The sequence below is a fragment of the Protobothrops mucrosquamatus genome, unplaced genomic scaffold (assembly GCF_001527695.2).
Source record: "Protobothrops mucrosquamatus isolate PMUCROS unplaced genomic scaffold, P.Mucros_1.0 scaffold3876, whole genome shotgun sequence".
Classification (NCBI taxonomy): Eukaryota; Metazoa; Chordata; class Lepidosauria; order Squamata; family Viperidae; genus Protobothrops; species Protobothrops mucrosquamatus.
In genome coordinates this window covers 86,744-104,702 of record NW_015389826.1, presented here as the reverse complement: position 1 = coordinate 104,702, position 17,959 = coordinate 86,744, and the positions used below count along the sequence as shown (strand labels likewise).

The window sequence follows — 17,959 nt, the reverse complement described above, 5'->3', positions numbered from 1 at the left end:
GAGAGAGAGAGAGAGAGAGAGAGAGAGAGAGAGAGAGAGAGAGCGAGAGCAGCACACAACAGTACAGTTATCCAAACAGTTATATGCCCTCTTGAACTTCTCCCCATAATTAAATTTAATGGTGAAGTAACTGATCGATGAAAATTCTGGCAGCTGCAACATGTGTTTCTTGTGTCTCCAGAGAGTGGATTTTGCACAGGCAACTAACGTGAAAGCTCTACTAACCCTTCCATGTTTGAAATTCACACTCTGCCTCCCTTTTTTTGTACTGCCATCTGGGAAGAGATTCTGAAAGACAAGGAACTATGAATGACCCATGAGATGTCCTTTTCTCAGTTCTAGAAACACTTTTATCATATTTTCAATCTAAGTATCTCCTTAGTCAACATTGAGTAAGATGATTCAGCATGGTTGGATCAAACAATTTCCAGTCTATGTCAGATTTGGAAATATTCATTTGGAGGTCTTTTCATATTTCTTTAAGATATGGACATGCATACTTATTTCGTAGGTGTCTGAACGTAAGTTAGGCATTTGTGTACTTACTTTATTTATAACATATGCATTGGTAAGAAGGGAATTCTGGCCAATTTATCAAACAAAGATGTTTGTAACGAGGATGGGAGGGAGGGGGGAATAAATATCCTAAAATAAACCTGAATTCAACTGTTTCCTGGTAAATTTTACAGTAAGTAACCCTTGACTTTAAAAAAACGGCAGAAGTGTGTAGCTGCACAGTCATCCCTATGTTGTTAAAGAAGACTAAGGAAATTTCCACTTCAGGATATTCATCATATTTCCATATTCATCCCAGCATGAATCTTTTTTTTTCCTCTTCCAGTTGTCATGTGGCAATCTGTATTTTTTGCTTTATGCTTTATTGCTATCTTTTTCTCTAAAACCTAAAATTGTGGTTTCATTTTGTTCTGATTTTTTTTAAAAAATGTTTATGAATCCTTGTATGTTCCCACATTTTTTTGGGGGGAAGCCTTTTGTTTCTCTGCAGAGTCCTTTTAGGTGCAATTTTGGTTGTTGAAGTTGGCAATATTCATGTAGTTTGATCTTAGATCTGACTTAAGGAACTCATCGTGTTTCCATCAAAGAATGGGAAAGCATTAGGAATTATTTTCCTGGCTTTGATTAAAGCATGACTGTAATAAGCTCTGGCTTTACTTTCACGTGTTTATTAAAGCATCTGTGGAGTGCTCCTCATATTCAGCTATGTTCATAGGCAGTCTTATTCAGACTACCGTTGTGACATTTCTCTCTTGTCCTGTATGTATTAAGTCTACTTCTGAATTTGTAAGGCTAATAATAACAATAACAACAACAACAATAACAACAATAATAATAACGTTGGAAAGGACCTTGGAGGATGTCTAGTCCAACCCCCAGTTCAGGCAGGAAACCCTATACCATTTCAGACAAATGGTTGTCCAGTCTCTTCTTAAAAACTTCCAATGTTGGAGCATTCAGAACTTCTGGAGGCAAGTCGTTCCACAGATTAATTGTTCTAACTGTCAGGAAGTTTCTCTTTAGTTCTAGGTTGCTTCTCTCTTTGATCAGTTTTCATCCGTTGCTTCTTGTCCTGCCTTCAGGCACTTTAGGGAATAGCTTGACTCCCTCTTCTCTGTGACAGCCCCAGAGATATTGGAAGGCTGCTATCATGTCCCCCCCTTGTCCTTCTCTTCATTAAACTAGACATACCCAATTCCAGCAACCATTCTTTATATGTTTTAGCCTCCAGTCCCCTGATCATCTTTGTTGCTAATGATGATCCCTGTTGCACCAACCCTGAATATTAATAAGACCAGATCTGAGGTGGTTGTCTCTAGGAAGAGACAAGCTAGATATAAATGGAGACTGGATGAACAACCAAGAAAGGCAAGGTAAAGGAATCCCTGTGGAATATTCTCTGGTAGTCGTTGCCAACTATAAGGGGTGGTGCTCATCTCCGTTTCAAGGCCATTGAGCCAGTGCTGTCCAAAGACATTTCTGCAGTCATGTGGCTGGCATGATATCATGGAGCGCTGTTAACTTCCCACTGAAGTGGTACCTATTCATCTACTCACATTTGCATGCTTTCAAACTGCTAGGTTGACAGGAGCTGAGGCATGTAAAGGGAAGATCACCCTGTTGTGTGGCGCTCGGGTCTTGAACCCGGGCTGCCCGCTTTCTCTAATGTGCCTTGTCAAGCATAACTATTTGAGAACTTTGCACCTGTCCAACTTTGCACACATCTGAATGTACTTTGGCTTCCCAAATTTTCAAAACCACCTTACAATGTGGAATTCCAATCCAATTTCTAGCACAAGCAGGCCCAGATATTAAGAAAATTGTCAAGCAAAGGATTGATGATGTTGCTACCCAAGAGAATATTACATCACATAAATGTACTAAATCTTGGCTATGGCTGGCTAGATGCAAAATTCTCTATCATACTAAAAAGTATTTAACAATTTGTATACCCCAGTACCGTAGACAAGCTTCTACCAGCTCTGGTTAAGCTTGGTAGGTTTTACAAAGTTACTTATCAGAAAAGATTGTGCATATATAATATACATGACTTTGAAGTTATTGCTCATGCGTTTATATGTTCTGGAAAGGGCTAATCAATTGAAATCTCATATAAAATTTAAGATTTTTTGGAAGGCCATGGTTCAATTATAGCACTTACTGCAGGAAATCAGACTGTTGGTTATTTTCTGTATAAAATGGTCATTTGAATATGTGCATCTCACTCTATAGAGGTTTGCTACATTCCTGCTTGTCACATGTTTATATTAAAAAACACACAAATACACAATGAGAATAAGAGAAGTAGGCAAAAGACTAAAGTGAATAGCAAAATGAGAAGCAAATATGAAACTATTAATTCATTGCACAACATACTGAATATTATTGGCTCCAACTCTTTCAGAATAAACACAACTAGTTAAGGGTAATAAGGAAGAATATAACTATCTGAATGATTGGTTCATAATTGGAGTATATTTTTTTTCATATATATCTATATAGCAATTATATATTTAGCAAAGTATCAGCTCATCTATTTCACTTGCCATGATGATTTAAATGATTTGTTGTGGTTTAGTTTTTAAAATTTGTAGCAACATACTTCCATTAATAGATATATGGTAGCCTATAAGATATATGAAGAGCTTATGCTTATATTTAGAGTTCACTTCAAATAAATTAACTGAAAAACTAATTCTTTAAATAAATAACTTTTAGAAACTCAGATACCCGTTCATAGCTTTGCTGATGAAGCATCCCTTGAACCTACGTTTCTCTAGAAGAAAATGTTCATCAAGGTTGGCTTGTAATGTGTAGCTCTGCCCTCAAGAGTCTGCCAGCTAATTATCTGCCATGCATTATGTATGATTCCTTGGACTAGTTTACAGGTTTGAGCAGCAATTACTGAGTGACAGAGAAGCATTTGTGTAAACCAGGATGAGGAAACAGCACTCATTTACTTGATTATAGCACTGTGAGTGTTGAGACTGGCAAGGTACAGAGAAAAAGAGACTCCTATTAGACAATGTTCTTATGTAAACCTGGCATGTGCTTTTCATATTTTAGTCAGGCAAGGGAGTAGTCCATAGTCCATTACCAGAAAAGGATGGGAGAAAGAGATCCATTGTGGCAGACTCTCCAGCCCAGGGGTAGGCAACCTTGGCTCTTTTATGACTCATGGACTTCAATTCCCAAGACAGTTATGCTGGCTTAGGAATTCTGGGAGCTGAAGTCCATGAGTCATAAAAGAGCCAAGGTTTCCTACCCCTGATCTAGCCAGACTGGAGGCAGGTCTTAGGAAGTGGAAGAGCTTAACGTCCTTGCACTGGAGAAAGAGGCATAGGACTGATAGGTACAGAATCCCTGAGCCTTATCTGACCATTCCCGAGGCAATGCAGCCAGTCTGGTGAGATTCTTGTAACGTAGGTAACTAATAACGACGTTTCTGCTTGAGAATTTTCATGAGTGCTTCTGGTTGCTTAATGTCTGTGGAAATTCTCAGTCATCCAGGTCATGGTTGTCCCAAAGGTGCTTTTTCAAAAGGCAACTGGACTTTGTTTTTTTCTGTGAAGATGTTTTGCTGAGAAGCATCTTCAGTTCTGACTGAATGGTGTGGAATGGAAGGATTTATATTCCTTGCAGTCACCTGGTCGTTAGCACTCTTTCTGAGAGTTGTTGAGGCTTATCTGTGCCCCCAGGGTCACCCAAATAGTGCGAATGCGTGTGGAACCTTCTTGGAACTACCGAAAGGACTGTGTTGTAAACAGGAGATCGGTGGTGTCATATCCTTCCTCTCTGTTGAAAGAGAGCTGTTCAATCTTAAGGTAGACGGTCTCTTTGACCTGGTTACTTTCACCTGGCATCTAAAAGTTAAATTCTGTGAATTCTAACACTCTCTCTCACACATGCAAGAGATGTGTTTAGATTTCTGTCTTAACAAAATTAGGGAATGGAAATAAAATCTTCAGCATAGATATAACACTAAATTTTCAATAAAGTTTTTTTTAAAAAATTATGCTGAGTCTGGAAGTTTCTTCTGCTAAGTAGGGATTGGTAAGTGCTGAAGAGTTAAATCTGAAGCTGTACTTTCAAAAAGCTTGCTGTTTCAATGCATTGCCCTCCTCCCTGTCCACCAGCACCACCACAGTGTACATGCACACACACACACATATTCATTCCCCTATGTAGTGTGTCTGCTAACGCAGGGCTGGGCAGATGGATGGAGCAAAAATCATGATTATGCAGTATCTTTAGGCATATGGTTGCTGCATGCAGCAGTTTCTTTATTTGGAAACCCCAATTGACTCTCATATTCCAGAGTTAGTAGCTCAACCTTTTTTTTTTTACTGTTATTGTAAAAGCAGCATAGAAGGCTGTCTATGCAATAATGTTCAAGACTGGAAATTCCTTATGTTTCTCATTTTCCAGTTGACTGCTTATTTTTCCATTAGTGGGGGCTGACATCCTGCCTTAAGTAGGCTTTGTTAACTTTCCTTATTCTTCTCAGAATTATCAGAATTAACAATATTTGGAAAAGCTTTCCTCCTGAAAATTAGTCCCTCTTCAGCAAGTGGTGCTGATAAAATTATATATCTATCTCCTTCCATCCCCCACCATCCAGTTATAACTGATGAAGCTTCTTGGATCAGAAGCATATTGTCTTCCTCTTCTTCCTCAAATAAAAAAACAGCCCAGTTGCTTTTTGAAAAGAAGAAAAAAAGCACATTTGAGATAACTATGACCTGGATTATTGAGAATCTCCACAGGTATTTTTTCAGACAGTCTTGAATACTGAAAGCAGATTCCTAGATAATTTAAAGTTAAACCTCCTTTAGTCCATTCTTTTTCCCTACCTTTAGAATACAATTATAATTAAAATATTCTTTTTTGGCCAAGTGTGATTGGACACACAAGGAATTTGTCTCCGGTGCAGAAGCTCTCAGTGTACATATAAGCAACAAAGTGATAAAGCATAAGATACTAATATTGAAAATATGGAGAAACATGAAACATCCTGTAGAAATCTGTCACATATAAGCCTTACTGATCACAAAATAAGTAGTGCTGACTTAACCCCCAAATCTATAGCCTTTCATACAATCACTTTGTCGAAAAAGCCAATTCACTAAAATAATAAAACCCCTCCCTTACCCCCAGCAAAATAAAAATGAAGTCCTAACATATATTCAACCTACAAGATACAAGTGAATACTTATACAAATGGAAGCAGGGAGGTTTTGCCTAAAATGGGGACTGTTCTCAGACAATGGAAATGTTTCACTTATAAACCCTGGATGGAAATTAATCTAGAAAATAAATATATTCCTTGGCTGTTTATTAAGTGCATCTTTCTCTTTCTCTCCCCCTACCCTCTCCCCACTACCCCTCTCTCCCCTTTCCTCTTTTTAGACAGAAAAGCTCTTCATGAAATAAACCCCCAAAGTAAGTTTCTCTCTTGTATATGTGTTTTCTAAGACCCCGTTTTTTAAAAAATATACATATACTGTATATTTATTAAAATGTCAGCATCAGGCTAATTGTAAATGGCTCGGTTGAAAAAAGATACAAAACTAATGCGTGCAGAATTTTGTTTTCTTATTAACTTCTTCAAAGTTGCTTTGTCCTACCAAAGAGGCATTCTCATTCCAAATTATTTTGAGGGGTGATGGTAGAGTAGAGTTTCTTGTTGCAAGATGGTTGAAATGGTTATTACTTGTCTATCAGTCTATGGCCTTCTTGGCTATCCATTTCTCCTGTTCAGCAAACATGGGATAAGAACTGCAAAGTGTTGGAGAAAAATCTGAAATTCAGCAATCTGTCTTGTGCAAGCCTTTTTGTTCAAACAATCCTTCTTAATAGAATAACCGAGTTGGAAGGGACCTTGGAGGTCTTCTAGTCCAACTCCCTGGTCAAGCATAGACCTTATACCATTCCAGACAAATGGCTGTCCAATCTCTTCTTAAAAGCCTTCAGTGATGGAGTATCACAACTTCTGAAGGCAAGCCATTCCACTGATTAATTGTTCTCACTGTCAGGAAATTCCTCTTTAGTTCTAGGTTGCTTTTTTCCTTGATAAGTTTCCATCGGTTACTTCTTGTCCTGCCCAAAATGCTTTGAAGAATAAATTGACTCCCTCTTCTTTGTGATAACCCCTTAAATATTGGAAGACTGCTATCATGTCACCTATAATCCTTCTCTTCATTAGACTAGAAATTTCCAGTTCTTGCAACCATTCTTCGTATGTTTTAAATTCCTGTCCCCTAATCAGAAAACATCTTGAAGATGTTTCTGTTGCCATAGCTGCACCAGAGGAAGAAATAACAGTATTCAGCTGCATGTGGTAACACACAGTGCAAATTCTTCAAATGAAATGAAAGTTACTCCCAAATGTAAGAGATATACAATATTTTAACAATTTAGTTGTGGAGGGGAGGGGGGGGGAGCCTTGCATTCCAAACAATGAAATAAAAAAATAAATGGAGATTCAGAATTTTGATTTGTTCTAGGAGAAGAACAGTTAAATAGGGCTGTTTGAAAATGCTCATGATTTTGTTTCAACCCTATTAAGGCATTTGGCTTTAGTTAATAATTAATATGAGCAGAGAGGAGTCAAGGAAAACTTGGTGTTATGGTTACTCTGCAAAATTTCTGCAATTTTGTTTTGTGTGTGTGTGTGTATGTATGTATGTGTGTGGTTGTGTCCTTGTGCAGTTTCTGCAAAAATTTAGAATTCTGGAGTGGTGGTGGTGGAAGCATCAACCTTCTAAAATTTGCAGAGATCCAAACAAGAAATAGAGAGAAAGAAAATTACTATTCTGGTTCCCTTCTTACATTGTTCATTTTCTGTTCATTGATTGATTGGCTGGTTGACTGATTCAATTTATTTGGTCATCCATTTCAAACAATACTATGGGCGTGAACAATCGTAAAATCAATGAAAAACCAAATTGCAATCATAATACGAAAAGAAAATTAAATATGTACAGCAGCTGAGAAATATTATAATCCATAGGTGTTAACTTGGAAAAGGAGCCCATCACAGACTTGGGACCCCAAGCCCAGGCAGATAAGCAGGTCTTCAAGCCTTTACAAAAGGCCATCAGGGTCATAGCCATGATAATCTCTGAATGTTAATCTTTAGAATGTTCTAAAGCAGGGATCTTCAAACTTGGCAGCTTTAAGACTTGTGGACTTCAACTCCCAGAATTCTTCAGCCAGCATGGGAATTCTGGGAGTTGAAGTCCAGAAGTCTTAAAGCTGTCATGTTTGGAGACCTCTATTCTAAAAGATAGGAGCTATGACAGAAAAGACACGCCTCCAGTCCTATTGAACCCAGAGCATGCCCATCCTATTGGGTAAAAAAAACAATGGGTGAACATAGTCCCTCAGGTAACCCAATTCCATTCCAGGGATGAGCAATTTTTAAGAGCTCTGGACCACTTTTAAGATTGTTGGAGAGCATTATGTGGATAGCATAACATAAGGAAGGGTTGAAATGGGGGGGATGAGATTCGTGAGAGGGCAGTGACTCAACAAATCTTCAAACTTGGATTATCCAAGACTAGGATTGCAGTGTCATGGTAAAATGATCTTTCCCAATAAAAACAATGATGTTCCTGCAGGAGCGGAAGGAAATTTGCACATATTCTTCATGTCTCAGATATTTTTGGAGCTACACTTGGTAGCTCGTAACCTGTCAGTTTGTCTAATGGATTGCAAGTTCTTTGTTTATCCTCTCCTCATCTTCAGCATCATGATTGTATCCTTAAGAGGGTCAGCTAAACTGATGAGGTTCATTTTAGTTCCTTCAGCTCCCAGGGAACTAAATTATTTATTCTGAACTGGGCAATTAGAGGTGTGTTTTATAAATAAAACTTGTTGCTAGGCTTTTGAACTGAGTGGGCATTAAATTTAAAGCCATATGAATCATCACGGATGCAAAATCAAAGTTAATTATTAAGATAATTGAGAAAAAAAAACAGTTGTGTTAAATAGACTTATATATAACCTTCCCTGGTTTAGAACTCTCTTTCTCACGTGGCAGACGTTCTCCATGGGGGAGGCAAGGAAAACTGAGCGGAGAAGTAGATTTCCATGTTTACCAGCTACAGAAGGGAATCGGAGGAAAAAGAAAGATTTGCAAGAACTGGGTGTAATTGTTTTTTCTCTGGAAGAGAATGAACAATGATTTGGAGATGATATGTACCCAGCACAGCTTGTGTAAAACTTTATTACAAATGAGATAATTTAATCAATTATGCTTCCTAATGCATTAAACCCAAATGTTTCATTTTTGGGCTTCTGCGCTTCTTAATTTATCTTCAGGTATTTTTTATAAAACTTAATCATGCTTAATAAAAACTTCATTACCATAAAAGAATGCTTTCAGATAAATGTCTTTAACGGTGTCAGGAAGCACAATTAAATGCAGGCAGGGTTCAGGCATAATATCAGATGATAGTTTGATAGCTTTGCGTTTATACATTCCTTTTCCTCTTCATGCAGTCTTCTCCTCTTAATCTGAGGCATCCTATAGATGGTAAACTTTCTTTTGTGTCTAACTTGACAAAGCAATTAAAAACAGGAGTTTGGTGATGTTTTTATTATTATTCTGCTTTAAAGGGTAAGTGGCGTGGTGGCTTAGCGGTGAAGACACTCTCTTCCCACTTGGAAGGTTGAGAGTTCAATCTTAGATAGTGGCCGATGTTTCTTTCTCAGGGCACAAAGAGAAAATGCCTGCTATGAACCCCACATAGGTGTCAGGAAGGCATCTGGCCAGTAAACACTCAGCTTCATTCAGTTGCCCCAACTCTATCCTGGATGAAGAGATTACAGGATTGTAAAAAGAAAAGGAAAAAAAAATCTGCTTTAAAGGGCAAATGCATAGAATAGCATTGTGGAATTGGATAGAGCCATATGAATCAATTATGGATACAAATCTAAAACTTGTCAGGTTAGATGAGTGTTTCTCAGCCTTGACAACTGGAAGATGGATAGATTCAATTCCCCAAAATGGGAATTTCGGGAGTTGAAGTCCAGAGATCTTCAAGTTGCCAAAGTTGAGAAACACTGGGTTGGATGAATGAAAAAAGTATAGAAAGGATGATTCCTAGAGTCCTGGTGGTGCAGTAGTGAGAATGCAGTGGTTATAAGGCAGGGTAATTCTGCTGTCTGCCGGCTGCCAGCAGTTCGGCAGTTCGATTCTCACTGGCTCAAGGTTGACTCAGCCTTCCATCCTTCCAAGGTTGGTAAAATGAGGACCCGGATTGTTGGAGGCAAGAGGCTGACTCTGTAAACCACTTAGAGAGGGCTGTAAAACACTATGAAGCACTATATAAGTCTAAGACTAAGTGCTATTGCTAGTGAGTACCTACTTTGGGTGGGGACAATCCCAGTTTCAATCTTTGTTACCTGCAAACAGAAGAACCCCACTATCAATTTAGATATACTGAAGATTGAAGGCCATCTCCATATGTGTCTGTGTTCCTGTCAAGTGATAGGCTGATGGTAACCAAAAAAGGTCTTAAGGATATGATTTTAGAACACATGAACCTAGTAGTGATATAAGAGTTTTTACAAAGTATCATGAGGGATTTATTTTGATTTTCAAAGTAGGATCTAGGGTTCTCCAGTGATTTCTTTGGAAATAGTAAATTGAGATGAAAAAAAATATTTCTCAGTGAATGTAGCTAATTAGTGTGGGATATAGCTCAATGTTGCTAATTACTGAGGGATAACTCAGATAAAGATCTTCAGATCCAGCAATGTCTCAGGGCATTAAAAAAAAAGTCAGCCTTGACTGCATGACTAAAACCCCACCCCTTTATTATGTGCATTATGCATGACTGTGAAAATCACGTGGGACTTTAATTATGACGACTGTCTTGAATTTGTGTATATCCTGCATACCCCCAGTGGATGTTCCTACATTTGAATTCTGAATAGAATAGAATAGAATAGAATAGAATAGAATAGAATAGAATAGAATAGAATAGAATAGAATAGAATAGATCTGGAAGGGACCTTGGAGGTCTTCTAGTCCAACCCCTTGCTCAGGTAGGAAACCCTATTCCATTTCAGACAAATGGTGGTCCAATCTCTTCTTTAAAACTTCCAGAGTAGGAGCGTTCACAACTTCTGGAGGCAAGTTGTCCCACTGATTAATTGGGATTTGATCTGGCTACCAGAACTGACCAAAAATAAATAATTAACAACCCCAATTTTTGCAGATGACTATCACTAAGAAAATAGCTATCTTAGATAGGTCATGGAGCAAATGTAAATTTCACTAACTTATTCTTCTTTGCTGCATCTTTACTTCTCATTTTCTAGCAAAAAGAAAAAAAGAAAAAAGAAGCACATAAATCAGTGGTCCCAGTGTAAATAAATAACAACAAATGTAGCGCTGTGTACATAAAATATCAACAACTCTACAGTATCCATTTACATGAACAAAATCTTTCTGAACATTCTTTGTGTGTGCATGCATGCGTGTGTTTTCTGTTGCTTGATTTGAAGACGTGAAAAGGAAAGATAGATCCATTTGTGGACTCTGTATTTTTCTTGAAGTGACATTATTTTCAGAATCCTGTGTCACAAGCTGTTGCTGTGACATTGCCTAATTGGGCCCACTGACAAAGATTAATGCCTGTTTTCTATGGAGAGAATTGGAATGGAAGAATAACAGTCAAGAAACAGTCAAAGAAATATAAAGCATCATTTTTTGATATCTTGATGCATTCCTATAGTTAGCTTATTTGGGGCAGATTGTCCTGCCTTGAGGGAGGGTGGGTGGGATGGGCAGATAAAGCTGCCATTTTGTATTTATGTTTATTCTATTTACTACGTTGTGCTTCTCCTGATGGCTTAAATGCGGTGCCTTCTAATTTCTCTACCGATACCTGCTATTGAAGAATTGGCGTACTCTTGAAAGTCCAAGTCTGCCCACTGATTAAAATGGATGGATGGATGGATGACAGATAGACAGACAGACATAGATGGAGAAGGACTTCCCACTCAGATTACCAGCACTATATTTCTCAAGCAAAATGAACTTGAGAGCACAAAGGACAGCTGAGTGAAAAGTAATAAGCCCGTGGTTTTAAACCAGCAAAATAAAACCAATATCCCTCCAAGCTTTTCCATTGGAAAGGGAGCTTTCTGAATAATCTGTCTTATTTTCCTTTCTACCCACTCTCTACCACACAGGCTGTGTTGGAATGGGACAACTGGCCACAGTCAACTCACTGTAGCCAACTCACCGTGGGAGAATTCGCCATGGGAAAATTCAACAAATACAAAAGTTAAATTAATTTCAATGGAACCATGGCCAACAAGAATAAAATAAGAAAGTCAATCAACAAATATAAGAGTTACAATAATTTCAATGAAAACATGGTCACCCATAATAAAAGTAATTAAATGAAACTAATACAGTGTTGAATTGTCCCGTGATGTGTTGTCGCACAATGAATTGTTCCATAGTGAGTTGGCAACAGCTAGTTTGCCACAATGAGTTGGCCATGGTGAACTGGCCCTGGTGAGTTATCCTGGATCAGGGCTGTGTACCCCTCTTCAGAACATGCATCTTAAACAAGTACCTTCAACTTGGGAGATTCATTTGAAGAGGCCATGAGCAAAGGGAAGGCAGAAACACACCTGCTCATTCTTAAACACAGAGATACACTTATTGAATAAATTAGCATCTTTTAAAAAGCCTTCCATTGTCCCTCCCTCCCGGTTCCCTTCCCCCAAGTAGTTAGCTGGACATTTGCAAAATCAGGCACAAGAATCGAAAGGCGTTTCATTTACATTAGAAGAAGATTGAGGTGACCAGGTGTGTCTGATTCAGCGTGCTTAAAGCATTGTCAAGTTCTTTTAAATAACCTGTTATCTTTTTTGGGACCCCTCAGGTCATTGCCTTCTATTTTGGAAGCTTTAATTTGAATTTCTTCTCTAAACTGCAATGCAGGAATGGGTTAAATTGTCCTGCCGATGCTATGATTCTCTAAGGGCATCATGGTTCATATGGATTGGACATATTTTCCAGAGGGCATTATATCGTTGGGAAGGGGGAAAATGGACGCTATCCAGATTTGATGTCTATGGAGATTCTAAGTTATCCAGGTCATGGTTGTCCCAAGGTGCTTTTTGCAAAAGGCAACTGGACTTTGTTTTTCCTTGAAGACATTTCACTTCTCATCCAAGAAGCTTTCTTCAGTTCTGATGGAAGTTTCTTGAATGAAAAGCAAAATGTTTTCAAGGAAAAACAAAGTACCTTTGAGATATCCAGATTTAATGTTTCTCCCATTGCAGAATCCTATAGGAATTAATTACCCATTTTTATTTCCACTTCCCCCTACTTTCTATAGGAAGACCAGGAAAAAAAAACCCTCCACTAATTTAACAGTGCAGGCAGGCTGATCATGGGTAGTGATTTTCCTTCTGAGATAATTATTCCTATTCTCACAATCAAAGCTTCTGCATGATTAAGCTGAACATTGGTTTTGAATTGGCACTAGCAGTCAGGACAGACTGCACTCATTTATGCTATTTCTTCTCTTCTTACAGACATTGAAAACCCAACAGACATCGCCCTGTACTCAGGCCTTGGGGCCGCCGTCATTGCTGTTGCCGTCATTGTTATTGGGGTGACTCTCTACAGGAGGAGCCAGAGTGAATATGGCGTGGATGTGATTGACTCCTCAGCTCTGACAGGAGGCTTCCAGACCTTTAATTTTAAAACTGTCCGACAAGGTTGGTAAAATTGGACAATGACTTTTGGAGGAAGGATCTGATCAGTGGAATTAGGTGACCAGTTTTAAGCTTCCTTGACTTTTCATGTGTGTACTGTATGTGGTGTGGGATTGACTTCCTGCTCATCCCCTTATGCCATATTGATTTTTATTTTATTTATTTATTTATTTATTTGATTTGTATCCCGCCCTTCTCCTTACCGGACTCAGGGCGGCTGACAGCCTTATAAAACCAACATTACAGTAAATATCAATTTAAAACCAGATTAAAAGGAAATATTTGCAGTGGCCTAAAAATTAAAATTTCCCTTAAAAAACCCCACTAAAATTCCCTAGGCCAATCCCGCTTGTTGAAAAAGCCATGTCTTTAGGGCGCGGCGGAAGGAGGGGAGATCCGGGATCACCCGGATCTCTGGGGGTAGTTCGTTCCAGAGGGTGGGGGCTCCCACCGAGAAGGCCCTCGCCCTGGGGGTCGCCAGCCGGCACTGTCTGGCTGACGGCACCCTGAGGAGACCCACTCTGTGATCATGTAAACAAGTAAATTCTTCCTACATTGCTGGGCTTCCTCCGTTAGACAACTGGTAAGTTGTCAGCTTTCTGTATAGGCATAGCAAGCTAATCATGCTTCTAGATATCTTGGTAATATTTCTTACCAAATTCCGGTGAAAATGCATCCCTTTTGAATCAGACAATGGGTGGAATTGAGTCTTCCCTTCCAGTCCGCACATCCATTGAGAAACCACAATGGAATGTAAGCCAGGATGTATAGATGATATAGTTCTAATACAGGGGTCTTCAAACTTGGCAACTTTAAGACTTGTGGACTTCAACTCCCACAATTCCACAGCCAGCCCTGGCTGTTGGGAGTTGAAGTCCACAAGTCTTAAAGTTGCCAAGTTTGAAGACCCCTGTTCTAATACAATCATAACTTAATAGGAGTGGTACATTTTGGTGAATGTTTGGAACAGTCAGCACCAGTGAGTATAGCCACTTGGAGTAGACTTTTGTCCAACATATGCAAAGACATCCATGTAACAAACTCAAGCTGTGTGCTTATTGTTATTATTATTTAAGTACAGCAGCACCACATTTAAAAAGGAGGTTTTGTAAGCATCTTTAAACCCAATAAATTGATTGTGTTTAACTCCTAGATTGCAGTAGTAATAAAGAATACTATTGTAACATCTGATTGATTCAGTGTTAAAAGGTCTGATAGACATCTTCATTGAACAATTGAATGGATTCAGAATTCCTGAACCATTGTTCATTGTTTATTAAATCCCACAGAAATGTTTATATGTTGAGTGGTGAGAAAAAACCCCCACTCAGCTGACTTCGTGTCCTATATAAGTTATATAGTGCATCCCATTGTTCAAGTATCATTATTCAAACTTGGCACTTCTGATCTCAGCTCTAGTGGATCTCTACTTGAAAAAGATGGTCCATTCACGGAGAGTTGAAGACATGAGTAGTGTGTTATATTATATAAAGCCCAATTTGTCAAGTTTAGTCATTGCTTAAATGTATCATCAAACACTCAGGAAACCTTAAATTGTACATTGTGATATTTTTCCCTAAGGACCCTTTTCTTGAAAACTTTATGTAACAAGTTAGAGTTTCTCTTTTCTTTTGAAATAACATTCTGGTTTCTGAAAACCCTGGTGCTAGAAATGTGAAGACAACTATGGTTATTTACTTATATATCCTTAAGAAAGAAAGGAGATTAAAAAAAATCTTTCCATAGAATCATAAAGTATAAGAGTCGAATGAAAGACATCCTGAAGATCATCTGCCCAGAGCAGGGATCCTGTACCAGGGCATTGCCAACAGTTAGCAATCCAGTTTTTAAACATTTCCAACAAAAGAGAGACCACCGACTCCCAAGATGAATTGGAACATATCTTATTACTGTATTGGGATTTTTTTAAACCTGATATCCAAATAGAATCTAATTTCACATAATTAACCCCATTATTTTTTGGCCTGTCTACTACAACTCTACAGGGAAGATCATAAGGTTCTTCTTAACAGCTATCAGTCCCAAGCCCTTTATCCCCCATAAATTCCCTCCAGCCCTTCATCATCTATATTATTATAATGAATATATTAAATTATCTAGATGAGATACTCATTTTAATTTCCATGGTGATTGGGGGGAGGAAGGAAGTACTATATTAGTACTGAGAGTTTAACGAGGAAACTATGCAATGACTAAATCTACTAAATATTTCATCTATACAGTGATTCACATACACAATCTCATACACATATGAGAAACAACCAATCTGTAGGAAACTGTAGGAGAAAAATAGGCAGAGCCTGGGGACAGAGTCAAGGGAGGACTCAGCCTAGAATCCTTACATGTCCACAAAGGCTCCATGTCCAGTCCCCCTTTAATTCCATTAACTCTTATCAAGCGCCAGTTTAGTGCTGCCCGTTAGTTGACCACATTCTTTTGTATAGGCTTGAGCAATAAATCTACTGAACTGGAACTTACATGTGATTGTGATTCTTCACATCTGATAGAAATTATCCTGTAGAGGAAGATGAAGCAGTATGGTTCAAAATTGTTCCAGAAAGAAAGACCCCCAAAACAATGGGTTTACATTACAAATCAGATATCAAGAAGAGTGTCCTAATGCTACAAGTGATTCCATCATGCAAAAGGAGGTGGTGAACCTTCCTTTGTTGGAGATGTTTAAACATCTCCAAGATGATGGCCATCAGTTAAGGATGTAGTTTAAACATATCCAAGATGATGGCCATCAGTTAAGGATGTAGTTTAAACATATCCAAGATGATGGCCATCAGTTAAGATGTAGTAGTAGCGGATTTCATGATTTTCACAGTGCCTTTCAACCGTTTCACTCTATGATTCAGGGTAAGAACCTGGGGGAAAATCAGTCCTCTTAGAAATCTGGGCCTCCAATTTGCTCGGTAGTCACTGAGCCAAAGAGTTCCCATAATGAGATTTTTAGCTATTTCTCACAGCATGTATTATTAATACACCCACACATCAAGAGAGAAAGAAGGAGAGAGAAATTCAAGAGTAAACTAAAGAAAAAAGAAAAAGAAAAGAAAAGCATCTATTTTTATAGGAATTCAAATTACATGGTAACAGCACAATTGTGGATGGAAAACTGAAAAAAAAAAATCTATGCATATGCCCTTATGTACACATACATATAACAATAAGTCTTATATTTGTGTGTGTGTGTGCTTATACATGCTGAGAAAATCACTGAAGCACAAAAACATTTGGGCAAGGATGTCAAACTGTTGAGAATAAAAGTTAACAAAATAACTTCAACATATGTAAAAAATATTCCCACACACTGTCATATATAAATGTACAGTATATAAATTACCAAAAAACCGAGATTGTTTAATGCTGATAGGAGAATAATCATTGACTGAACTCTACCCATTCAGAAATTGGTTTCTTGAAAGCGGTATTTTAAAAATAATAATAATCAGGGAGACTATTTAGAGACTGTTGTACCCCTGGAAAGGATTAGAGATCTAATCCCACCCACTCACCTACTTTTTTCTCCTTATTCTATCCATTCATTTGGATGTCTTTCTCTTCTGGTGTCTTGTTGTTGTTAATTGCGAAGCCGTGTCCGACCCATCGCGACCCCATGGACAACGTTCCTCCAGGTCTGTCCTCTACCATCTTCTGGAGTCTATTTAAGTTCACACCTACTGCTTCAGTGACTCCATCCAGCCACCTCATTCTCTGTCTTACATTCCAGGTTCCTATGGAGAAAGATTTTTACAGCATCGGACTTTCCTTTCACCACCAGATATATCCACAGCTGAGCGTCCTTTCGGCTTTGGCCCAGTCGCTTCATTCTTTCTGGTGCTACTAGTACTAGCCCTCTGCTCTTTCCCAGTAGCACACCTTCCGACCTGAGGGGCTCATCTTCCAGCATCATATCTTTTTGCCTTTTAGTACTGTCCACGGGGTTTTCATGGCAAAGATTCTGGAGTGGTTTGCCATTTCCTTCTCCAGTGGATCACATTTTGTCAGAACTCTCTGCTATGACCTGTCCATCTTGGGTGGCCCTGCATGGCATAGCTCCGTGGTGGCGAACCTATGTCACGGGTGCCACAGACGGCACGCGGAGCTGTCCCTGTGGGCACGCGCGCCATCGCCCCAGAGGCTGCTCCCCTCCGCCTCTCCACATGCGCCTGTGCTCTTGCTCTCTCTTGGCCGTGGGGGGGGGACGAAATCGCTCTGGAGGCATAGATCCGGGTGGCAGAGGCCATGCCCACCCAGTGGACCACGCCCACCCAGCGGGCCACGCCCACCCGGCACCCGCAATACATAAGTGGGTTTTGGGTTGCAGTTTGGGCACTCGGTCTCTAAAAGGTTCGCCACCACTGGCATAGCTCATAGCTTCATTGAGTTACGCAAGCCCCTTCGCCACGACAAGGCAGCAATCCATAAAGGGGTTCTGGTGTCTACAGTAGAATAATAATAAAAAGTCTGTGAATTATCTTATTCTGATCAACAGTAAGCAACCACAACCGCATCTCTATCAGAACATTGGAGAAACACAGCTTCTTAATTCCCCTGATTTGTCTCCCGGATATCTCCAAAGTTTCAGCATAGCCAGAAAAGTTGAGCATAAGAGATTACTTAGTTTGGAGTAAAGCGAGTGGAGCATTTTCCTTGACTCAAT

The 17,959-nt window shown here is 39.0% G+C and overlaps 1 protein-coding gene across 1 annotated transcript in view; it reads left to right on the top strand.

Moving 5' to 3' along the window:
- UNC5D (unc-5 netrin receptor D) overlaps positions 1-17,959 on the top strand; it is an 80,725-nt gene that overhangs the window by 19,900 nt on the left and 42,866 nt on the right. The window contains exons 5-6 of the mRNA XM_015827693.1: positions 5,926-5,958; positions 13,087-13,272. Of these exons, the coding sequence (XP_015683179.1) occupies positions 5,926-5,958; positions 13,087-13,272 (219 nt within the window). The remainder of the gene's footprint in view (positions 1-5,925; positions 5,959-13,086; positions 13,273-17,959) is intronic.